Raw genomic sequence first — 26,405 nt, 5'->3', positions numbered from 1 at the left:
AAATTCTAAATAGTTTACTGACAGTTTTTGTTATTCAGATTTTTCGAAATGATACCCCTAAATCCCAAAGGGTCAAATTTCGCCCTAATCCTAAATTAGGGAATACATTTTAAAAAAAAACGTTGAAAAAACATATATTTTGGTGTTGAGTGAATTTATAGCAGTCATTTAATGTATAATTCATAATTTTCCAAAGATGAAAAGGGTTCTCCAGGGTTAAATGTCCTACTTTGATGATATGATATCACTGTAGTGTGAACTTTTGACATTTTCCATAAATGTCACCTGAAAGCCAAATATCCCGAACTTTTTGCGAGTAGTGCATGTCAATGTCTAATCGTCTTCAACACGTTCGCTGCCATAGACGGCTATAGACGTCAAAAAATTATTTTTGCAGTGAGTGTGTTAAAGACGTTGATTCCACATAGAATTGAATGCAACCGGCATTTCTTTGTCGTTCCTGGATGACGTGTCCGCAGACTAAATCTTATTTGAGGTAATCTGGTATGTAGTTGCATACTGACTCTCATTGTAATGGTTAAAATATTGTCAGCCGAGCCACGATCTTTATTTCATCGGTAATCTTTCAGGTGACTGGAGGCTAATTTTAGAGCTGCTGCCAGCTGTCATCCAGCACGGCCTGTCACCGTCACCGTACCGTGATCCGTGGCAGCCGGTCTTGTTATCAGAGGAAGACTTGTGACCCGCATTACTAATGTATGTGAAATGCTTTGGCTTTTGAATACGATATCATAAGACTTGGACGCTACGCCGACCACACGTAAATGGAGTCACGGGCAGAAGTTGGAACCTGGATCGACAGTAAATCACAATCCAGTGTCAGTTGTTCAATGCGAAATCTCTGTTTTTCCTGACTTCAGACGGTCAATATTTTAACAGTCTTCGTTCGAACCCGTGACCTCACACGGCTTCTATAGTTTTATGTTCGTCCCCGCCGAAGCACTTCCCATGTTTCAATGTACGATCTACATTATTCATGTTGCACAATTGAGTTTATAGGCTCTTAAGAGTACGGTTGAAGTGTGGAAGAGAATCAAGGCTAAAGAATGGCGGCAGCACACCAAGTAAAGCTCCGGAAGGTTCCATCTACCCCCGGCAGCCAGTGTGCCGTGAAGTCATTATTATTAAAGTATAACTTCACCCGCAGGTTGGAGCGCTGCATCACTTTGCAGAAAGGATGTGAATGGGAGGGGGGGGGGGGCGGGGGCTTGCGCAATGTGCATGTGCCGTTTAATAGTTGTGCTTCCGAAAGCCTTGCCAGTTGCCAGACAGAATTGGGAAAAAGAAACCTTAAGGACCTGTGACTGTTTTAGTCGTATATCATTGTTGAAAGGCTACACGCTGACCCCTAATGAGTTTGACTGTTTTCTCATTTGGCTCTGGCACTACCTATAACTTTCGATTCGGTGAATTTCGACGAGGCTAACACAAACAGTATTGAGTTAATCAAGTAAATATGTTCATTTTTTTTTTTTAAATGTATGCATTTCAATGAATAGCAACAATATTTCCACATTACAAGAAGTAGATAAATACAAAGAAAAGAAAAATCTTCCCTGTCTGAGGAGCAGGCAGACTTTACACGAAAATAATAAACTCTTCGGTTCTAAACCTAACAACCTCAACCACCTCTCATTCGGTCTGATCCGCCGCCACACACACACACAGGCAAACACACACATGCGCTTGTTGAATGTGTTTATAGGCTCAATTTGTCACGGTGGATCAGAACATGACCCTTGCCTCTGCGACGTTTATACATTTTCTCCAGCGGAATGAAAGCCTTGTTGGTGAATTGACGGCAAAATGAAAAATACTGCAGCTTACACCAACTTCTGGATCGAGGTGTTTTTTTTTTTTTATTATAAAATTGTGAATTGCTTCTTCTTTATGTTTTGGATTAATCAAGGTTAAGTTGAGTCTAAAGCTGGGGTCTTTGATTGTTCAAGAACTCAATGTGATACAGTATTTAAGTTATATAAGTTTTCCTCTTTTTTTTTTAAGAGCTTTTGAACAAGCATCTAACACAAGTCCTTGGAAATTAAGGTTTCAGTCTGTATGCTGTATTTTTCATAAACTATATTAATAAAAATATTTCCAACATGATCAAAACTAAGTTTTGGGAAGTTGCCGTTATAATAAAGCTCCTCTGAATCCTCCAAAAGTTGCGCAGGCGAAACATTGTGGAACGAATCTAAAAGGTCTTAGTCAATGTTTGTCTAGTAACCGATAGTGGCTCTTTGAGTTGGTTCTGCAAAGCCATAGAAGGAACAACAGCAAATGTGAGTGCTAAAGAAATGTCCATGAATTTTTCATGAGCCGGTCTCTGCAGGACTTTTGCTGTGAATTATGAACGCCTACATTGAACTCAAAAGTGCTGATATATGGGAGCATTCAAAACAAATCGAGTAAGATTCATTAGTGATCTCCATGCGAATCTTTTCGCTCATTACTTCAAGAAGGCTTTCTCGTTTATTGCATGTGTATGGATTTAGTCGGTGTAAAGAAAGATTTAGTGCGCAAAATAGAAAAGTCCACCGAATAAATTGGGCTCAGGGAGAACTCTGCCAACACGTTCAAAAATAATGACTATATACTGTATACAGTGCGTAACACATTTATGTGATGACCGATCATTAAAAATGACACAAAGCCATCCAGCATCATTTAGTATATTATTTTCGATTTTAGAACTGAAAGTGATTTACCTTTGTAACTAACAGGAATGAGAATTGTATTCATCTATTTTTAATAGCAGGGATGTGATTTTTCCGCTAATTCGCGGAATTCTGCTTTTTTTACCCCCCCCCCCTCCCAAAAAAATTTCCGATTTATTTATTTATTTATTTATTTTTAGTAGTTCATTGTGTATGCACATGACTCCGACAGATAACATCTTCTGCTATAACAAAGACATTTGTGGTATGCTCTAATATGAGTTACTTTTCATTTGGTCATGATACAATTATTTGTTCATGAAATTTGAACTCTTCAACATTATTTATGTGTTAACTTAGTAATCACATTAGTTAGATATGATGATATTCTCAGTGATAGTTTTTAAAAGCAAAGGCAGTCCAATGTTTTTGAATGTGACTGATTTTGAGTTGACTAAAACTGCCATTTTTAAATGGGATAGTTCAATATACATTGAAAATTTATGCTGTTGTTTTGTCTATTTCTTTGTCATGTGAGTGCATTGAAAGTACTTAAAAACACGGAAAACCCATGAGCTGACCCTGGACCTAGCTGGGTGCCTGCGGCCCCCAGACCCCCGGCTAAATTTTCAGATAATTTCACTTTGGTCAAATCACATCCCTGTTAATAGTTTTTGTGAAAAAATATTTGTATCAACAATAATTAAGGCTGAAAGTAGCAATAAATGCTAATTTTTCCATTTCCACATAATTTCTTGAAAAGTTCCCTTTGCCTGGGCTTATTTGGACAAATTCCCCTGGAGCCTCGAAAATTCGCTTGAAATGGCTGCTTCAAACCAAAATGAATCCGTGAATTTTCCATGAATCCTGTTATGATAGACATGCCCAATCAGTTTGGCGCCGATCGGTTAAACTGGTGCTGGGGAAAGACGGTGAAGCATGGGGCCCGGCTCAACGTCCTCCTTTTAAACATAAACACCGCATAAAGTACCGACAGCTCACTGCTGCTTGTTAAGAAATATGAGCTTGTCACCATAAATACAGTCCAGTCCAGTAAATGTAAACTCAGTTGAAGTAATGCAACGATGATTGATGCGCTAGCTTGACTAGCCTGAAACTCCCGTTTTCACCCCCCGTGTCATAACGGGTTCCTTAGAGGAGTTGTGCCACAGTGGAGTTAGCGTCAATGTAGGCCACAGCTGTTGTTGCGTTTCTTTAGCCGGCAAACAAGTTGAGAGTGAATCAACAACCTCTGCGGGTCGTAGCCAAGTCGCGCACTTCATTTAGCCTCATTAATTAATCAACAATCAGTTCTACACCATTGACAGATTTCCTAACGATCAATTAGCTGACTAATCCAGCATTTTGCACAGTGTGGCAGATCACACAGCTGTTCTAAGACTGCTAGTGTTAGCATGAATGGCAGCTGTGTTGAACAGCAAGCCGGCATTCATTACATGGCAAAGGGAGGAAAAATAACAAACAATACATATCGAAACACATAGCATACGTTGCCAATATATTAATCTGGGTCCCGTTCTCAGTTATTTTAGCCACTGGTTAAATCGCCGGTTAAATTCTTCACCCGCCGTTAGCTAACCGACCGTGAAATGTGTTGTTCATGGTTAGTCACGTTGTTAGTTAACGGCACCGTCAAAGTTAACCCTGTGGTTCGCACCCATATGTCCCACAATTCCTCATTTTGTTTATTTATTGTCAGAGGTGGCAAATCCAGGTCCAGGAAGTAAAAATCCTGCCACAGTTTGGCTTTAGCCCCTGATACTAGCTAGCTAGCTAGCTCCCTAAAAGGTAAACAAGCACCATGAAAGCTAGCTAGGGAGCTAGCTAAAAGGTAAACAAGCCTGGGGCTAAAAGCCAAACTGTGGCAGGGTTTTTAATTTCTGGATCTGGATTTGCCACCTCTGTTTATGGTTTTGCGGAAGAAGAAAAACGATAGCCAAACGATCCCGAGCATGCACTCGTAGGAAAAACACGAGAAACACCCCCCCCCATTTTATTTTTAACCGATATTCTTTCGTTATTTTGGTTGTGCTACACATTGATGTAATATGATTCTGTTAATATCTTTTAGTGAAAAACTGACTTAATTATGGAAAATAGTCCAAAAAATATAATATAAATTTTAGACTGTCAAGTTACCGTGGACAGCGAAAACAGAGACATTTTACGGGTGTTACATGCAGGCGCAATATTTACCTATTACCAATATTTGTTTTTGACTTAGTTCATTTTATAATTCAAATGTCCAAGATCAGTCATGTCTTACAATGTCAATAAATCTATGAAATATGTTATTTTCCCAATTTAACAAATGATTTTGTCAATATGGATTAAGAGTAGGATTAATTTCAATTCTCCATCTTGAGTAAACCACAAAAATTAGCACTGGTCTTTAAATGTGTTAACTTTGATCTCAAATTAACGGTCGGTTAAAGTTGACTTGAGTTTCAACAACAAACTAATTCAATCTACTTAACCAGTTGTTAAAATGATAAACAACCGGGCATTGGTGATGTCGCGTGGTACATGCAGAAGTACTGATACTGTACAGTATTAGCAAGGATACATCATACAGGTATTGGCGCATCACAAGGTGAAACTATAAAAAGAAAAAAAAAATCACCTGGAATGTATGACTATCACCAGTTTGTCAATCCTATGCTGATTCTCGCCATTGCTTGTTTACTGTAGCAGTCAACATAAAAGTATCAACGTTTGAGTCGTCTTCCCACCCGTGTCATTTTCTCCCACGTCGACCCGTATTTATTTATTAACGGCGTGTGTCTTTCTGTGTTTTGCTCTCGAAGGACTCAATGCTCTGCCCTTTGATCCGGCCGCCAACAACGACCCCTTGCACTTCAGCAGCTCCGGCGGCTCACTGGTGACCGAGTGTCCGTCTTTGGAAAACGCGTCCGAAAACAGCAAGAAGAGGAAGCGAGCCAGCCTGCCCGCAGGTACCGACGCTGACTCAACCGCGGCGGATTTTTACGTCAAATGTTGTGCGCGCTTGTGGAATTGCAAATGCGATGCAGCCTTGTTTCTAATTTTTCACCCGTCAAATCACCGGAATGGGAATTGTTACCTAATCCTATTATTTAGTGTCACTATGGCGGAGAAGAGCAGCTTAGTCTGCTCTTTGCGAGGTGTGTCCTCCGGCACGGCTTGTCTGTCCATCTCCGAGCGCTGTGTTGAGAGTCTGCCTGACTGACTGTCTGTTGCCATGACAACGCCAGCTGCCAATCAACACAGCAGCAACCGTTTTTTTTTTTTTGCTTTCCCCGCACTAACACCAACTGACCTTGCGTATGCTCTAGTATGCGTATACTCACATGGCTTTCGCGCGACATCATTATTTTGTATTTCAGATTAACCAAAGTTTGCCCCCCAGCACTCCCCCCCCCCCTCCCCCGTCAATACGTCACATTAAAACAAGACTTTCTAATTACACACGGAAATGAACTGCTTTTGTGTTTAAAAAGAGACTAGCTCTTTCTCTGCTTTGCTTTCTAATGTTAATTCCCTTTCCATGTAAAGCAATAATTGGATCATGTCTCCTATCAAAAAGGCTCTTAAGTGTCATAATTATTAAGTGAAGTGTCTGAGGTCAACAATGAAGCTGCTTCGACATGAAATCACATTGCTACTTGAGACACCAGAGACCAAGAACAGTTTGAGGATTGCTGGAGTGATACAATTTAATGCAACATGTGGAAAATGTATGGATGCTCAGTATAATATAAGCAAAATTATCTAAAATAATTACTGTACAGTAATTAATTACACAGTCCTTTTACCTAGTAGACGTAAATCGCATCCCTCCATTGATTTTCAGTAGCACGTCCTCATTAGGGTGGCGGGTGAGCTGTGGCTTATCCCAGTTGACTCTAAGCGAGAGGTAGGGTACACTCTGGACTGGTTGGCAGACATTTTCAAGGCACATAGAAACGAACAATTCTTCACACTTACATTCACACCTTTTATGGAAAATTAAATATCTATCTAAATAGGGATAAGAATTTGGGAGGAAGATGGACTATCCAGAGAAAATGAGCCGAGATTTAAACCCATAATCTCAGAACTGTGAGGCGGGTGTGCCAACCTCGAGGCCAGGGGTCTGAAACTTGCGGCTCTGGAGCCACATGGGGCTCTTTAATCCCTCTCCTGTGGTTCTCTGTGGATCTAAAAAATAAAATAAAAATTGTGATTATTTTGTTTTTGTGTTGCATATTTATCTTTATTTTTAGAAAAAAATATTCAAATGAAGTAATAATTTAGAGGAAAAAAATGAATAATTAAATAATAATAAAAAATGTCTGAGTCCAAATTTTTACATTGTCAGAAAAAGAGAGACAAAAGGTAAATGAAAAACTTTTTAAAATGACCTAAAAATGTTCAAAAAGGATGAGGAAAAGCAGAAAATTACCATAAAATGTCCACAACATTTCCCCCCCAAAAAACTTTAATCCTAGAAAAGGCAGGAAAGAGAATGTCCAAAAACAAGAAGGAATCCCAAAAATTACAATAAAATGTCCACAAAATTGCCCCAAAATTAATAGTAAAAAATAAATTAAAAAAAAGTCATAAAATAGCCATAAAATGTCCCCAAAAAAATGAAGAGGCAGAAAATTACCATAGTATGTCCAAAAAATTGTCAAGGCAGAAAAGTCTAAAAATGTAAAACAAAGTCTGAAAAATTACACACACATTAAAATAATAATAATCAAAAAACAGAAGATTAAAGGTATTGGATGCTTATGGTGTAGCTCAAATTAGCACTGTCGGGGCCCTCAGTACATTAGACTTAACACTAACACACCGTTCCCTTCATCACAACAGATTTTTGGTTATTTATTTGGCCTAAAATGGCTCTTTTAACTGATTTTTTTCCCGTGTGTCATAAATTCTCTGACCTTGACTTAATCTGCTCTACTTGTCTATTACTGCCCTTTGAATAGCACATGTAGTTAAAAAAAAAAGGTCTTAACCTAAGAAATTACCTGAGAATCTTTACCATGCCTGTCAGGCAGATGTCATTCTGAGGAAACGAAGCCAGGATTGTTAGCAGACGATGCGTCTTCACCACGTGTTTATGTTTTTTCCTCACGCATCTGTAAGTCATTTGTTGGCTTGTTTTAAATGATTTTAAAATGTTCTGGGTCTACTTTTTTGGGTTTAAACTATTAATATGGGCAATTCTAAACAGTTTGGTGGGATGTCAATTACATGTGTGTTTTTTTTTTCTTTTTTTTTTACTATTCACAGTATGTACACAGTTCAGGATGTTACAGTTTTGCGATGGACACATTCACTTTACATTAACACAGTTTCCAAATCTGAACCAATACGACATGTTTACGGCATGGCTCGTGCTGCTTGGCTGGATCAGTGGCAATATGCTTTTCATAGTCTGAACGCGTATGGAAATGTCAGTATTGTTAAACAAGCAGCTACTTGAGCGCAGATGTTTCTCTTGTGCTCTCAAAGACGACAATCCAAACACTGTTGGCATAAACATAACATAACATAACATTTCTTTACCCTTTGTGAGGCAGCAAATGCCTGAATGTGTTTTATCTATTTATCTTTTATGCAAGGCGACAATATTTGTATAGCGCGCGTCGTACGCAAGGGAAATTGTTTGTGCTCAACAGGGATTTGAAATATAATGTAGTAATAATATACAAAAATGCTTATTAAAAGAGGATATAAAATAGTAAGAGATTTTGATTTGAATTCTTCTAGAGAGAATTCGAAATAGAAGAAAACTCATGCGAGAAGACTAAAAGGTGATTATAGTAGAAACTCGTTTCAAACTAAATCCGCTCTTCCTCCTTGATGAGCGTGGACTCATGGTCAACAATGAGGCGCTCTAAAACGGCCATGCCAGCAGACGATCCAAAGGGAAGACTACAGTAGTTCTCAGTCTTTACTCATTCACTGCCATTGACGGCTATAAACGTCAAAATTCATTTGAACTGTTTCTATTAGTTTAACATTTTTTTCCACTTTTGTTAGAAAGAGTATGAAAATGTACATTTAGAACAGATATAACGTTTGTGATTTATATATTAAATCAATATTATATATATCAATATATCAAAATATTTTCCCTTTTAGTAAAAATTTATATCTGCTCCAAATATCGGTTATCAGTGTCATTGACTACTAATAATCAATATCGGTATCGGCCCTAAAAAAAAACATATCCTTCTATCTCTAATTTGGAAACAAATTTCTGAATTCACTTGAACTCTTTGGACACAGCAAATTTGCATGACATTTACTTTATCACTTTAATGTGTTAATCTATGTTGTTTGGGCAGATGTTGATGTGTATACATCAACAATCAATTTATTTTGATGCAATCCATCTGGCAGTGATGAATTATATTCCATCTGTGCATTTACGCCGCACTCGCAGATACGTAGTGGATTATTTTTTTTTCTCCACATTTGAAAGAGGCCTGATATGGATCTGTAGCTGTCCGATTTCATGGATTCTTTTTTTTCTGTTTTCACTGCCATGACGCATTTCCCATTTGTGCCGGTTGAGCGCAAAAAAATTTGAATTATATCACTTGAAGCATGCAGTATAAATCGCGCCTAAGTGACTCGGACAACTTTCCTCTTCCTCTTAAATAATGCACGTTGGCCAAATAGCTTTTAGGTATAATGCAATGAATCCCTCAGTATTTTATACCTCATCCTGTCACATCATGTTCAAGTCATGGCCTTCGCATAGTCACTATTTACTGTCCGCCGTAGACTGTGATGAAGAGTGACATGTCGTTTCTTATGTAACGGGATTTGTCTCACGGGAGATGATCTATTGCGAGGAGGTTTTATGCTAGCATATTTTCCCTTGTGGCGTTTTAGGTCAGTCTTTGGCTCTCTTTTTTTTTATGGTAAATAGACTGAGCCTATCTAGCACGTTAACATGTCATTTCTTCTTTTTAACATTGTACAAGACATCTTGGTTTAAGTCATTTACTCCCAAAAACATATAAATACGTTCTATTTTAAATATTACCATGTTCCCAAAAACGTATGCAGTATATACGTTTATGTTTTTTTATGCTAGAGCATACAGAAGGATTTGATGCAGCCTGTGAACTGAAGAGAATGCTTGAAGCAATGGTAGTTATTACAAAAACGGCCAGCAGGTGGCAGCAGAGTATAAGAGATCAACCAGGGCCATGTTGCAAAAAGCTGTTTACCGCACAGTTTTAAACAGATTTGTGAATAATGAGGAAACTTAGCTATATATTCTAATGCTAATTGCTGCAAAACGGAAACCAATAGAAATATACTTTTTTTTTTCCTGATGAAAGAAGAAACTCTAATCTTTTTTTTTTTTGGGAGGGGGGGGTAGGTTCCATGTTTTTATAGCAATAGAACGCAATATTCTTTGGGCCTTGCGAAATCAGTCAAAATCCAGCAAAACAGCTGGGAGCGAAGGGGGTTGCTTCAGTGAAAATGGCTGGGAGTGAATGAGTCGGCCTTTTGATGGTACTGCCTTTTCATTGGCTGTCTCCTGTGTGACACGCTCAAGCTGGGCGGAGTCCGCTGCTGATGGAGCTCATTAACATCCATGCTGATTTAGTCTCGTTGAGGGACCACTAATGGATAGATTTTCCTCATTACTCTTGATTTTGCGCTTCATAATCTGTCGTGTGTGTGTGTGTGTGTGCAAACGTCCTTTAACAACACACGCTTTTGGAAACAGCATTGCTCAGCTGCAATTTCACTTCATTAAATTAGGGATAAATTTAAGAGAGCAACAAAACAAACGACTTGTCTGATGCAGCCCTCGAGGAATTTGACTCATTTCAGACTCAATGTTTCCCCCGCTGATGGATTATTTACAATGTTTCAGCTAGCCAGCCAGCACAACACAAACACAGATGTCCTCGCATTCAGTGAGTGGCAATAGTTTACGCTTTCACATCCAAAATTGTGCACCTTAATTAAAGCTCATAAAATTTGGTGCATGTCCTTATTTCAACCAGCATCAAAGGATAAACCACTTTTTTTTTCCTGAAAGAAGGATGGTGGCAAGAAAAGAAGTAAGGATACTTTTTTTATGTGGACATTTTTGCCCATGTGTGTCTTTTTTTCTTTCTTTTTTTTTGTCAAAGCGAATATTCAATTTCCAACATTTCAACTGTTTTCAAATCACTTTTTCTTTTTCTTTTTTTACACTGAATACATGCTCCTTCTTTCTGAATGTCCACAAAGCAAGTTTCACCTCAGGGGCCAGCGGGCGCACGGCGAGGACCCTCCGCTTCTGATTTGATCACTCTCACTACGCAGCCAGAGATGCTCATTTTCCCTCAAGCCCCGCTGAGCGCTAGCTGCAGGTGGTAGAGCCAAAGCTGATTTGGAGACGCACAGCCGACTGCTAGACACAACTGAATACAGATCAGTCCATTTGCTAGTCTTTTGTTATAGAAGAAATAATGGTTGCACTACTGAAGTCAGGGGAAGTAAAACATCATTTAATGCTAATTATGCTAATTATTATCACGATCAAGCATAAATTCAATATATATCATATACATAGCATATCGAATAAATAAATAATATGCATACTATTCTGACTCCTGGCGCACTGTTGAGTTGTCAGAAGGTAAATAATGTAATAGGCGACGTTAGCTGCCACTGTTGACAGCTCGTTGCTCATTGACATATTGTGCGTGTGTGTCTTAAAGTCAGGAAGATGGACCTGCGCAAGGTCACAGGGAGTTTTAGAGTAATGGAAACACATACTAGCGATTGATGCTTCGAGATTAAAAATGCATGTTAATCCCTTATGTTGTATATTCACCAGAGGGGGCAAATCCAGGTCCAGAAAGTAAAAACTCTTGCCGCAATTTGGGTTTAGCCCCAGGTGCTAGCTAGCTAGTTAGCTAGCTCCCTAACAGGTAAACGAGCACCATGGGAGCTAGCTAGCTAGCACCTGGGGCTAAAGCCAAATTGTGGCAGAGTTTTTACTGTCTGGACCTGGATTTGCCACCCCTGATATTCACTACTATTTACTAGAGTAACTTTGAGGTACTAAATAAATGCAGATTTTCAGAAATAAGCAACGCTAATCATGTGCCGCAAACATAGATTTTTGCAAATGTTCTGTCATAATTACTTATCTTCTTGCAGCAGCAGCATATCATGTACTGTGTGTGTGATGTGAAGGGAAATTTCTTAATCTTCAAGCAGCAAGCTGCATGTCATGTTGTCTTATTTTTGTACATTTTGGGTCAAATGTTTAAATTTTTCAGCAGCAAGCATGCGCTGGCTTGAATTAAGTAGTTTATATCAGTGCTAGTGGCATCAAAGTATGACTGCGTGGCTAGTAAGCTTCCGATTATTTTGAGCCATATTTCCCAACAGCATATCATACACTGTCTTGTTTAGGAGTTTAGAAGTTTTCATACTCTTGTTAACATAAAAGTGGAAAAAATGTTAAAGTAGTCATTGATATAGTAATTTCATAATAATTCATATAATTGAGTACTGTAAAAAAGTGTGATATGGATTTGTGTTGAGGTCATTTTTCTGCCACTAGATGGCATAATTGCATTTGTAAGACATTGGTGATCGCTCAGTGTATTTTTCTTTTCATATTAAGAGCTATCTAATCTTTACCATTAAGTAACTTGTGAAATTCTGCACAATTCTCCACAAATCTATGCATTATTATTAAATGTATTACTGCAAATTTTTGACGGGGATGTGTCTGCTGCGTTGTGACTGGAATTTTTCCGTACAGGCTTTCCAAGTCAGCGGCGGTCATTAATTGCGCATAAAAAAAATTGTGGCGTTAAAGGAACTTTAAATTAACTCAAAATGAATGCACTCATTTTAACACCCCTGTAAAATCCTGTTTTGGCAAAATAAGGCCATCACTGTCCCTCAGTTCTAAAACAGAATCTAAAACAGAATCAAAACCAGAACCAAATCTTTTCAATATGGCTGCCCATGTGATTATTGCCCTACCTGCAATAAAATAAAAAAAGATCAATAAATGATTAATTAGGCTGCCTTGCCAGCATTCTTGCCCCATAATTCAATTTATTGTTGTGAGTGCCTTCGCAGCAACAGCAACACAAAGTGTTGCAACCGTGATGCACAGGCTCGGGGACCGTGGGACAACACTGCCGGGTTCAACAGTTCACATCCAAAGGAAAAACAAAGCGTGAGAGGGTAGCCAAAAGCTTCTTTTCTGACACAGTAGAGCCAAATCCACACTCTGGGTTTGATATATTGTATATTGTCCTAATTAAATGGCAGGTAGGCTTAAATTGAGCTTCGGCCATTTGATACCCAATCGTCTCTTTCTAAAAAAAAACATCTCGAAATGTTTTCTTAAAAGCCTGTAAATGAGGTTATTAAGCATTGTAGTAAATTGAGGTATGGATTTTCTTTGTGTTTGGGATTATTTTTTTGCTGGACTATGGAGAAAAAATTGACATTTTTAATTACATTTTTTCATCTCACACTTAAACCTGCTCAGTTTTAGTTTTGTATTTATTGTAATATGTTAATTATTGGCCACAGGTGAAAACTGGTTGACAACAGCATATGCAACTCACCATTGACATTGAAATGAGACATTTTCAGATCGCTGCACTTCCTCTGATGTATTATTTTTTTTCTGCTGGCAGGTGGTCTGAACAAAAGAGTCTCGGACAGGACTGATTGTCCTTTGTTAGCGTGCGATTGTTTGCCGGGAGAGGTCATAAATGCACCGAACGGAATGTCAAATCAATAACATGATTTGCGACGCCAACCAAGTGATATTTATTATAATAATATACAATTATGCAAATGCGTTTTTTCAGCCGAGAAACTGATTGTGGCCCTCAACTGTGATATCATGAATGCACTTTAAGTACAGCATTCTGACTCTCTTTAAATTAAATATGCAGCGAGCGAGGAGCTGCCGCCGGCATCCTGAGTGCTGCGGATGGAAGAGTGGAGGAGTGATTTGAAATGCATAGCAGACTGCATATAGGGCCCTGCCTCTTGCCTTCTTATTCATTTGAGGATTCATGTGTGTATATGTGGTTGTGTCATGACATCAAAGTTAACTTGTCTCCACTTCTGCACCAACAGTGATAAAGACTGTCCATTGCATGTACTCAATCTCTCTCCACAAGACTTGATTACTTTACTTCTTTTGGACAGGTGGTCCACCCAATGACAAATCATTTAGGATTTATTTGTTATTTTTCTTAGACTGTGTGGAACTGATTGTTGGTTAATCACATCATGAAGCAGTGGAGAATAATTGGTCGCAATCGGCAGAGGTGATTAACTAGTTTGATGTGTGAAAAGCATAACACCAGCTAGAGCGAGGTACACAAATATACATTCAAAATCAAATAAAAAGCAAAAAAAAAAAAAAGATACTGATTTTCCCGACCCATTATACAGTAATAGATTATAGAATAATTGAGTGTTAATTTTCCCTATCATCCATCAAGAAAATGTCCTCAAATGTCCCTAAGTACTTTACACCAAGTAATAATAATACATTTAATTTGTAATACATTTTACAATTTCAAAGATTACAGTGAATAAAACAATCAAAACCATACAATCTAACAAAGTTAGAAAGTAAAAAACAAAGTAGTACAAGAAACACATTAATATTCATTTATCACAAAATAACATTAATATTCATATATCACAATAAAACCATTTGATACCACAAATCACTCACATTTGCTTAATAAACTGGAGAAATATGGGATCAGGATGATAGCTGGGAACTGGTTAAAAAGTTATTTAACTAAACAAACACAATACGTGAAAATGGATGAAAAATTTTCTGATAAACTACAGTGGGTGTTGCTTGTGGTGTCCCCCAGGGGTCAATGCTGGATCCCCAGCTTGTTTAACTTGTGCATGAATGACCTATTAATATATCAAAATTATTCAAACTAATATTGTGTTGTCTGTTATGTATATTATTAGGATTTGTATATGAGTAACTAGTGAAATTCTTTTTTATGTTTGCATTTCCATACTCTTGTTTCCCTCTTCTGTAGTCGAGTAACCAAACACCCTTGACCACTTGTCGCAGCAATATGTTACAGTAAACCTCATGTTCACATCCCATTGTCGCATCATACTCAATGCATCGAACTGGACAACAAAGCAACCAAACACTTTCTTCTTCTTCTTCTTCTTCTTCTTCTTCTTCTTCTTGCTTTGTCGCTCCCGTGTGCACCGCAGCGGTCAAAGATTTATTGCCACTTCACCCCATCTTGCAGCGCCTACAAACATGTGAGAGCTAAATAATGAATGGTGCCAGAAGGCGCTCGGTGGACTCTCACCGAGGCTAATGGCAAAGCCTGCAGACGGACTCCAGCTCTGCACGCTGTAATGTTAAAAAAAAGTGCATTTGGCCTCAAGTTGTTTGATCACAGCAGAATGGGATGATGTTGTTGTGCATCAACCCTATTATTACCTTGAGGCGAGCGCTGCTACAATGTGGAAGAGATTAGCAGAATAAACTTTTTTTTTTTTTTTAAAAAAAAAGCCCTTAAATAGAGTTCAAGTTTTCTCGTTTTGCTTTACAAACATTACAAAGTAAATTTAAAGGAAGTACATTCTTCACTTATGTTACGTTTTTCATCATCGTATGCGGTCAAGAGTCACCATATGAGCTTTTTTTTAAACATCCATAGCGCCAAATGTTAAAGTTTACCTGTAAGTCAGGAAAACAAACTAAACTCTAAAAACAATTTGGTTAAAAGTTACCCAAATATGAGTCAAAAGTGAACCGATCCTCTACTTGGGTGAATTTGACCCAACTTTGAGTCAAGAAATGGGTAAAGCAACTCATGAATATTGGTCAAGTCAAAAAATTGGGTCATTTTGTATAAAACAAGCCAGAAAGTTTGGTCAAATTGACCCATAAAGTGGATCGTTCCATTTTTTATCCATAATTGGCTTACTTTTGACCAAGTCATCCAGACATAATTCATTTGTCAATATGGTCAATGTCCACCTCCAGAATTTTTTTAAATTTAATTTAAAACAAACAAAATGCCTCTTTTATGGGTGGGGGATTCCAAAATGTAAAACTAAAAACTCTGAGATTTTTTTTTTGTCTGAGTACTCTGACTTTCATGTTAAAGATTAGCTGGATCTTAATATGAACAGAAAAATGCACTTAGCTGTCGCCAATGTCTTACAAATGCAATTATGCCCTCTAGTGGCAGAAAAATGACCAACACAAATCAATATCACACTTTTTTTTTTAGAGTGCAGTACGTTTTTAATTTTTACTAAATTTTTTGTATTATTATGAAATTACTGTATCAATAACTAAAAGATGAAGCCATATTTCTGATAGTTTAACATTTTTCTCCACTTAAGAGTATGAAAACTTGGAAAAAAAGATTGTACATTATATGGTACATTTGGAACAGATAAAAATGTTTTGATTCATCGTGAGTTAATTATTGAAGTCATGCGATTTATTACGATTAAAAGATTTAATCGCTTGACACCCCTAAAATGAAGACAGAAAAATAAAACTGCTTGTCGTATAAAATAACCCCCACATTTTGACAGAATCCCAAATTGCAAGAGCTTTTACGAGGTCAGGAATTGAGGTTCCGGTTTAATTAATTGATAGAGAGGTGTGTGTCCCAGTTATGCTCATGTGCAACTAATTAGGGGACTACATGTATTACTCCTACTACTAGTGATTATTTCCGTACAGAGCATGACACGAGTTCATACCTCAAACGAGAAAATGTTGTTCAACTTTTAATTGAAGATGTATTTTTTTATCTTACGCTGCCCGTATAATCATTTCAAAGTCAAGAGGTGGGCTTTGATAGCTTGTTTGTCTTTACCACATCCCGGGCATGACACTTCTTTAAAAGCTGGCATTTCTTCTCGTTGGGGGTCACGTACGAAAACAAACAACAAAATTATAGACACCGGGGCTCAGCGGGTTCAACGACTGATGTAAAAAAAGATGAAAGCCTAGAAGAGGGCTTATCTAAGTCTGCATTTGTCAAACAGCATTAAGACACCAAGGGAAACACTTGTTTCAAAAGTTACGCTTTTGATTTATTTATTTTCACAGCAGGCAAGCATTGTTTTTCCTACCAAGCTAGAACAAAACATGACTACAACAACGGCTTTTAAACTTGATGCGATGTTAAAGGAATCATTAAGCTTTTGTTGCACAATTTAAAATAGTTCCCTGGGGTTTTAATAGCATGCTAGTGACACACTTTTGTCAAAATACCCCAAGGATCAAGAATTTATGGTCCACATTTTGGCAGGAAAGCACTTCAGAACAAAACTATTGTGTGCAAGCCCTATTTTCAAAATGGGTTGTTGAGTGGGCATTCACTCAAGACACAGCTGTTTGTAGAAGCCATTAACTCATTCACTGCCATAAATTCATTTAAAAAATAAATAAAAAATTAGGGGCAAGAGTCGATCATTTTTATTTATTTAATTAATTGCATGACTTCACTAGTTAACTCACGATTAATCAGAAATGTTATATCTGTTCTAAATGTACAATAAAAAAAAATCTAGGTTTTCATACTCTTGTTAACAAAAGTGGGGAAAAATTGTTACACTAATAGAAATAGTTCAAATGAATTTTTGACGTTTATGGCCATCAATGGCAGTGAATGAATTAAAATAGAAAAGAAAATATTATATATTCGGGGCGTCGGGCGATTCGTTTTTAATCGTAATTAATCACATGACTTCACTAGTTAACTCGCGATTAGTCACATATTTCATATCTGTTCTAAATGTACAATAACAAAAATTCTTGTTAACAAAAGTGGAGAAAAAATATTAAACTAATACAAATAGTTGACATGAATTTTGACATTTATAGCGTCAATAGCAGTGAATGAGTTAAAGTGGAAGTCAACCTTAAACATTTCTTGAAAATAATATGTTATATGTGACCTCACTAGTCTAAACATGACATTCTGATTAATATTACATTTTTTAATCTGAGTTAAGCAGCAAAATCCAGCCTTTTTTTTTGTCCATCTCAGGGGGCGGCCATTTTGCCACTTGCTGTCAACTGTCAAATGTTGATCACGCAATGCCCAATCACAGCTCACCTGTTTTCTGAAGTTGTGCTGTGATTGGTTGTTACCTGAGCCTAAGCAACATTGATGTCATCTTCAGTCGAGAGCAAGTTTCAAAATGGCCGCCCCCTGAGATGGATAAAAAAACTGCTGGCTTTTGCTGCTTAACTCACATTCCACTAACACAATATAAATAAATACAATTTCCATAATATGTCCGCTTCTTAAACACACAAACTATTCTTATATGGCTAACAAGGCCGTAATTATTAGAAATATAGAGCTTTGTTTGGATAGACTTTCTACAAGCGGCTAGCACAAGAAGCTAACGTAGCAATCTACTCACTACTCCTGTTCTACTCTAACAGCACAGACAGTGGCTAACATTAATATATAATATACTTTTACTAATACGAATGGACAAAGATTTGTAATTGGTAGCACAAGAATTACACAAACTTTGGCAAAGGTATGTCGTTTTAAGATGATTCCCTCCGAATATACTTGTGAAATTTCTCTGTGTTCCTGCTTCTTGTCAGCATTTGCACTCAAAAAGAGCCGTTTTTTCTCACCTTACCATTGATCCCTATCTTTCCGTCTGCCATCTCTACCTCCTGATGGGGTTTTAGCGGGACTACACCAGCTGCTTCTTTATGCCTGTCAGAATTAGAATTTTTTTAAATTAGTGTATTTTGTGCTTTAGCGTCTTCGTTGTCCTGTCGCCTTGCTTTAACGCCCCCACAATGTAGTGCAAACGTCCAAAATCATCTTTAAACCGTCTGTACCTGGATGTGTATGCTTTTTTTTTTTTTTTAAGCCCGATGATTTAGTCGACAATTATAACTTTCACAAATTAGTTAATACTAGGAGTGGTTCATTCTGAACATGAAAAATGAAGTTGTATGCTATGTTGAAGTTGTAACATCAACTCGAGTTCACCGCCTCATCCATTAAAAATGGCCCTGCAAGCAAAGCCCTGTCCAATTTGGCTCAAGCCGTGACGGAAAGAAGGGCCGTCAGCGCAGGTATGCCTCATGGCTTTAGTGGACCATGTCGCCATTAGGGAGAAGATGAGCTATTGAACACAATGCTATGACCTCAGTGCTGAAACATTTACTAGCTCTGTGATTCATTCAGTGACTGCCTTAACGATCCTATATGGTCAGACCGTGCTTTCGAGAGCACTCTTGCGACTTGGAATGACGTATGGCGGCGAATGTACTTGTATGCACTTAGAACCATTAGAGCAAACATTAGCAGGTTTGTGTCCTTCACATCCCCTCTAATTTTTCATCTGTGTACATCATAACATTTTAAATTATTCAAACAACTAGCCCAAGAATCTCTTTTTCTTCCATTTGTTTGTGATTCAATAAAAATGACAACAAATTAATTGAAACTAATCTAGAGTCTAGCCTTAATTAAAAAGCACCAAAATGTGTGTGTAAAACCGTGAAGGTTTTTATATTATTTATTACGTTTTGAAATAAAGTGCTTCAAATTGTTTGTCGCAGCCCTTAGAAAATCTTTGGTTTATGAGGTATGAATGAAAAGATATAAAAACACCTGATTTTTTTTTTTTTTGCTTTGTTAATACTAAATTGTCTGTATGTCTTATTTTGTTTAAACACAAGCGATAAGTTTCCTTTTATGAAGGACTTATAGAAACCAGATAAGAATTAATGTTAACTCATTCACTCCCAGCCATTTTCACTGAAGCAACCCACTTCGCTCCCGTCTGTTTTACTGAATTTTGACTGATTTTGCAAGGCCCACGGAATATTGTGTTCTATTGCTATAAAAACATGGAACCTACCAAAATAAAGATTAGTCTCTTCTTATTTATGTTTCTGTTTTGCAGCAATTAGCATTACATTATTCACAAATCTGTTTAAAACTGTGGAGAAAACAGCTTGTTTTCAACATGGCCTTGGTTGATCTCTTATACTCTGCTGCCACCTGTTGGCCGTTTTTGTAAGAACTACCATTACTTCACCCGTTATCTGCAGCTCAGAGGCTGCTTAAAAGCCTTCTGTATGCTCTAGCATTACAAAAAAAAAAGTATAAATACGTCTTTGGGACACTTAAAACATTTAAAATAAAACATATTTATACGTTTTTGGGAGCAAATGAGTTATGAGGCTGAAATCAGAAGATTTAGACAGTTCTAAGTTTAAAAAAAAGGCTCCAAATGATTTCTCAATTGTTAAAATAGTTGCCGATTAATGTGGTAACCCATTTGTTGTCGATTAATTTTGACACCTCTAGGATTCTTGTACCCCGCTTGACTTTTGTTTGCAAATCGTTATATACATTACAGTTGGAATCTGTTATCATTTTGTGTATTTATTATAGCACTAAAGATCTCAGCAGCGGCCCAAAAATTTACGACATGTTGATGAAACTGTAATCCCACAACTTCCCAACTCAAATTGTGCTGTCATCGGAAAGCATGAGAAATATTTAAAAGCTGCGCCGTGGGATACATTATGTTGAAATATGTCATTCTATTAAAACAAGGGGTACTGGCAAGGCTTGTTTCAAATTGAACATGAGCAAATAAAAAGTCCTGTGCTGGCCTTAATTTCTTGAAAGTTTACTATTATTGTGAACGTTTGTGTCACACGTTCAGCTTTTTATAGCAGTTCATCTAACATATTCGGGTCTAAGCATGCTTTGTTGTGATGTAGTTGTCGTTAGCATGCTAACGTACCTTAGCGTTGTTGTTTTTTTTAATTCAGCCCCTGGAGCCAAATTCACTTCGCAGTGTGAAACTTGGTAGGCTTGTCTATCATGAGAAGACAAGAACTCTTGCCCGAAAACACACAGGAAGTCAGCCATTTTGTTGTGAAGTGCCATATCAGGATCAGCTGTCACCGTTAAAAATCCATATTGCGACACGCGTGAAGTCTTTCTTTAGTCAGGCAAAGAAGCCGGTCATACCTGCACAGCTTTTCCTTGTCACAACATTGCTCTCTGCAGCAGCCTTTCGCGTGACAGTAAAAAAGTGGCGGGTCCAGATGAAGTAGCCCGGCAAGTTCACTGAGCTGTTGACATTTCCTCACAGCAACTGCTCCGCTTCTAATTGGCTGGTGCAGATAAGATGTCCGTGTTGTAATTGGCAGCTGCTGATAAGATGCCGTCAGTGGTGTCGGCGCGGCGAGGTGACGACAGCTCGGGCCGACGGGGGCTAAATCCTTCGGCTCGACCTTGTTTGACAATGACACTGTGGCAAGATTTGTGCACAGCAATCCTTCCGCGCTACCCCCCCCCCCCCCACAAAAAAAAATATTGTTTTTTTTTTCATTGTCTACAGCAGACTAGAATAGAATAATATAGAACTTTTATTGTCATAAATCAGAGTACTCACAATTTGCAGCAGTGAATTAAAAAAACATATATAAACTTGCAAGTGTCAGGTATTATATGAAAAAAACTTCCCATCTGACGTTACCGTTAAAAATAGCCCTTTTTGGTGCTTTTACACAATTTTTCAAAGTGTCATCAGTTATTGAGTGTGCATTGATTTTCATTGATTTTGATTTTAAAGCACACCTGGCCAAAGATGGCTGTCAAATCAGTCTTTTTCAGTACCAGTCACAATTCTTAACTGATCTTCTTCAAATGTCGTCATATGACTAATGCTGGATTTTGGTGGTAGCTGGGTTCATATTTCGACAAGTTTTTGTCATTGTGCATCTTCCGTCGTTTTCTAACCACGTTGACCTCCATGACACTTGCTTATCCAGGATAAACCCGTCCAGTCATGTAATCAAAAAAGCCGATCATGGTTTTCTTTTCTTTTTTTATTCCATTGGGCATGTTCTGGCTTTGTGTTTTCAACCAGAGCTCTTTTCTTCCCCCTCGAAAGTTGAAAGTCTCCGGTCCATTTGGTCATGTTTCAGGTTGTACTTGATTTAACAGATGGGGTTTTTAGCAATCAAATGTCGCCTTGAGTCTCTTTGCGTTTTCATCTGGAACTGCTGTAATGATTTTCAAACGAGTTTGCCCTTAGCTCACCTCTCTGCCAATAAAACTCTTAATCCATGCTTTAATTATTATTTTTATTTTTTTTATCATGCTTGAAATTCAAGGACAGACTATACGGTAGTGGCCTTTTATATTATATAAACGGTGAAACTCGAGAGGTCAAACATTTTCTCTGTCAGATCAGAACTGTGCTGCTGAGATGAAGCATACGTCCAGTTTGTTCCACTGGGGTCAGGTCATAGTGGCTTCTCCCCAACCACTTCATCCAGCTCTTGCTCTGGGGTTTCCTGGCCAGCGGAGGCATAGTTTCTCATGCGTGTCCGGCGGGTCATCCTTGGGGCCTCCCTCTGGTGGAAAGGCCTCACCAGGAGCCAATACAAAATAATGTGGCTCATCTTGATGCGGAGGATCTCTACTTGCAGTCCCTGCTAGATGACCAAGCTTAACTAATTTGCTCCCCAAAACGTATAATACGTTCTATTTTAAATATTACCGTGGTCCCAAAAACGTATTTATAAGATTTTTTTATGTTTTTTTTTTTAATGCTAGAGCATACAGAAGGCTTTGATGCAGCCTCTGACCTAAATAGATCGCTTCAAGCAATGGTAAATATTACAGAAAACAGCCAGCAGAGATCAACCAGGGCCATGTTGCAACAAGCTCTTTTCCCCAGTGTTTTGAATAGGTTTGTGAATAATGATGAAACTTAGATATATTCTAACGCTAATTGCTGCAAAACGGAAACAGATAGAAATATACTTCATGAATCTCTAATCTTTCTCTTGGTAGGTTGCATGTTTTTATAGCAATAGAACACAATATTCTGTGGGCCTTGCGAAATCAGTCAAAATCCAGTAAAACATCAGGGAGCGAAGGGGGTTGCTTCAGGAAAATGGCTGGGAGTGGATGAGTTAAAGGGGAAGTCAACCCAAAAATATATTTTTTGACAATATGTTCTAAGCAGCCCCACTTCTCTAAATATGGGATTCTGGTTGATATTGTGTGAGTGGAATATGAGTTAAGCAGCAAAATCCAACAGTTTTTATCCATCTCAGGGGGCGGCCATTTTGCCACTTACTGTCGACTGAAGATGACATCATTGTTGCTCAGGTTTCAGTCACAGCTCAGCTTCAGAAAACAGGCAGATTGGTCGTTGCCAGAGCCCTGAGTAACTGTGATGTCATCTTCAGTCAACAGCAAGTGGCAAAATGGCCGCCCCCTGGGTTGGATAACAATGTATGGCTTTTGATTCATAACTCATATTCCACAAATGAAATATTAATCAGAATGCCGTGTTCAGACTAATAAAGTCACATATAACATATTATTGTTAAGAAATGTTTAAGGTTGACTTTCACTTTAAATTCACCATCAAAGACTAGAAATTATCCATGGATGTGTCAATAGTTGTTTGACTATATGCACCCTGTGATTGGTTGTCGACCAGTCCAAGGTGTACCCCGCCACTGACCCAATCAGTTTTGGTAGACTAAACCTCGCACAGAACTATATCAAATAAAGGCCTCAAGTAAATACACCCAATTTAGATTATAGGTAAAAAAAAAAGCCGTGGCCTCCATTTTTAATAAGAACTGTTTCTCCTTGCATGCTCACTGTAAAGTAATAGTACTCATTAAGGTTTTAAATTAATTAAGGCTGTCCACTTCCATAGTGTTTCAGTGACTGAGCTGTAGTGTAATGGGTTGTTCCTGCCACAGACTAATTGATTAACAGTTTGCCTCGGGACGTTTCCAGCTGCGATCCTCAAAGACACGATACAGTATTAGCTTGTCGCTATGACGGCTATGCAAACAAGACAGAAAATCCAGCTGTTTTTCCTTTTTTTTTTCATAGTTGGGAGAGCTCAAAAGATAAAATGCAGCTTTTCCTCTTGGAGGGTGTCAAGCTGTCCTTTGAGGCATCAATTGACGCCTTGAATTGGTGTGACTTGCATAGAGCGGCAGTCGGGGGCTGTGTAGTGACAACTTGTTAAACAACAACTCCTACAAGAGTCAAAGATGGACACACGATGCCAAAGTTCCTGAAAATACTGACACACTTTTCAGTAGCTGCGAGCTTCAAGTGTTCTCTTTATTTCGTTTTTCATTGTTTAGACTTTTCTTGCTCTTGTCATAACTTGCCGTCCATGGATTTAAAAGCAATAATATGGATGTTTTCGCCTTCATATCCTCTTGCGGGGAGGGACAATGGAGGACATTATTACTGACAGCAGCCAGGAAGAAATTAATCAGATGCTTAGAATCCTTCATACTTGGCCCCTCCGGAGAGAGGGAGCGGCAGGGAGTTTTTTTTTTTTTTTTTTTTTTCAGTGGATGACATTTTCTTCCAGGCTCTTTAACACAGTGTTATAAAATAAGACAGAATGGTAACTCCTATTGGAAAGAACCCAGTGTCTGTTGTGGTGTTAAAATTGTTGTCTAACAAGGACAATTAGGCATTACGTGTCACGACCTTTAACACAGATGAGCAACTAACTGTTCTCCATTTCAAAATTGTTGGTTTGACTAATCAGCGAACCCTGTGAACTTTTCCTTGGTCGAAATTGATGTCTCTTTTTGAAAAATTTTCATGGCTTGGTAGACGAAAGATTTTGCTAGAGGACGCAATACTACAGAGTGCCACCCCATCATTCATCAACAAATTCAAGGTATCATTAACTCATTCACTCCCAGCCATTTTCACTGAAGCAACCCCCTTCGCTCCCGGCTGTTTTACTGGATTTTGACTGATTTTGCAAGGCCCACAGAATATTGTATTCTATTTAAAAAAACATGGAACCTGCCAAAAGAAAGATTAGAGTTTCATGAAGTATATTTCTGTCTTTTTCCGTTTTTTCAATTAGTATTAGAATATAGCTAAGTTTCATCATTATTCACAAACCTGTTCAAAACACTGGAGAAAAGAGCTTGTTGCAACATGGCCATTATGTATGCTCTAGCATAAAAAAATTATAAATATATCTTTGGGACACGTAAAACATTAAAAATAGAACATATTTATACGTTTGTGAGCAAATTAGTTAATATATTAACGCAACCAGCTACAATTAGCATGTCTAATGTCTACACTTGGTGAATACTATAAACTTGGTATCAAGGCAGATTATATGGCTAAATAGCAAAGCTGACATCAGCTTGTTTTCACTCTGACATTACTTCGCAAAGCTGATGAGAAGAAAAGTAGCTGCTCATTTTCTGAGAATTTTTTTTTTTACTGTTTAAATCCATTGTTGATTTTCTATTCAAGTTTATGAATGTACCAAATATTCAATATGGTTTTTGGAAATAAAATTGATTATATTCAATGAAAAAAAAAAAGTTGTCTTTTACACAAACATTTCAAAATTAAACATGTTTTAGTTCAGAGTGCTTCTCAATTATTTTCTGTATATAAATAAATATTTTATATATATATATTTTTTTTTTATTAGTACTTTTTTTTAATTTTGTAACAGAAAATATTTGTAGTGCATGAATTTGTCAGAAATTAAATAAAGAAATAAATGAGTGCCATTGCCATCTACTGCAGTGTATGTGCAATTACACTTTAGTCTAGTTCTAAAAAAAAATTAAAAAAAATTAATATAATAAAATAAAAAATCTCCAACTGCAATATTGTGATAATGTGAACACAAGGTTATTATACCATCCGAATCTGGTACTGGCCCATGCATTTAACCTTTATTTAACCAGGTAGGTCAGTTGAGAACTATAATGATGCCCTGCCCAAGAGGCAGCATAAGAGGCAGTTATATGGAAGTCATAAGAGCATAACAATCAAACCAACATCATGTTGAACAACAAACATCAAAAATACATGAAAACAATAATAAATGAATAGCTTTATTACAGACACGAGGTCCAGACACAAACAAACCAGATACACAATATAAAAATGATAAAGACACAATTGCTATCAGCTACTCGCTTTCACTTTTCCGCCTTTGTGACAAAACATATCTCCAAAGCCAGGAAATTGCCAGGTCCATGTCAGCACCTTTCACACAGAACAACCACATGAAACGAAGGGCGATAGAAGTAATTGCGGTGTTAAACTTCACACCCGCTGTTTTGGCTTTCCGCTATTGCCTTTCACAAAGACAGCGTCCTGCCGCTGATATTACCTCTGAAAACAGGAATTTGCCTTGTCACAATCTTCCAATTTGGTGTCACTACCTTCTGCAGAGAACAGTGAAACGAGAAAAAGAGAAACGGGAAAAAACTTCAGACCTTTTTTCTTGGATTTTCTTGGACATATTGACGGCCTCACACGTGGGATCAATTATATCGCACAGCTGTTTTGATTCCTGCTCTGTGTCGACATCGCTGCACTGTTAAGGATTAGCCGCATTATTTGAGCGGCAAATGTGGAATTCTTGTCGTATTCGCCATCTGACGCGCTGCTGGCAGACGCTCTCAGACTTAATCCTCTGTGTTTGCTTTGTGTTGTCAAAAAACAGTCATGACATTTTGGGCGTGGATGGGAAAGGATGACCTCTTGGAGGGTTTCTTGAGTTTTTTTTGTATCTACTTTTTGGAGCTCTGTAGAATAGAATGAATGTGTTTTGCTATTTGAGTACTTTTCTGGCATTTCTGGAAACACTTGT

General features: G+C 37.8%; 1 protein-coding gene across 8 annotated transcripts in view; it reads left to right on the top strand.

Moving 5' to 3' along the window:
* The window catches only part of enox2 (ecto-NOX disulfide-thiol exchanger 2), a 313,782-nt gene that overhangs the window by 205,739 nt on the left and 81,638 nt on the right, over window positions 1–26,405 (top strand). For all 8 annotated transcript variants that reach the window (XM_077577812.1, XM_077577810.1, XM_077577809.1 and 5 more), the window contains one exon: window positions 5,507–5,653. In XM_077577812.1, the coding sequence (XP_077433938.1) occupies window positions 5,507–5,653 (147 nt within the window). The remainder of the gene's footprint in view (window positions 1–5,506; window positions 5,654–26,405) is intronic.

The sequence above is a fragment of the Vanacampus margaritifer genome, chromosome 10 (genome assembly GCF_051991255.1).
Source record: "Vanacampus margaritifer isolate UIUO_Vmar chromosome 10, RoL_Vmar_1.0, whole genome shotgun sequence".
In the NCBI taxonomy this organism is placed as follows: Eukaryota; Metazoa; Chordata; class Actinopteri; order Syngnathiformes; family Syngnathidae; genus Vanacampus; species Vanacampus margaritifer.
The sequence above is the reverse complement of the archived record's forward strand: the minus strand, read 5'-3'. Positions and strand labels throughout refer to the sequence as shown.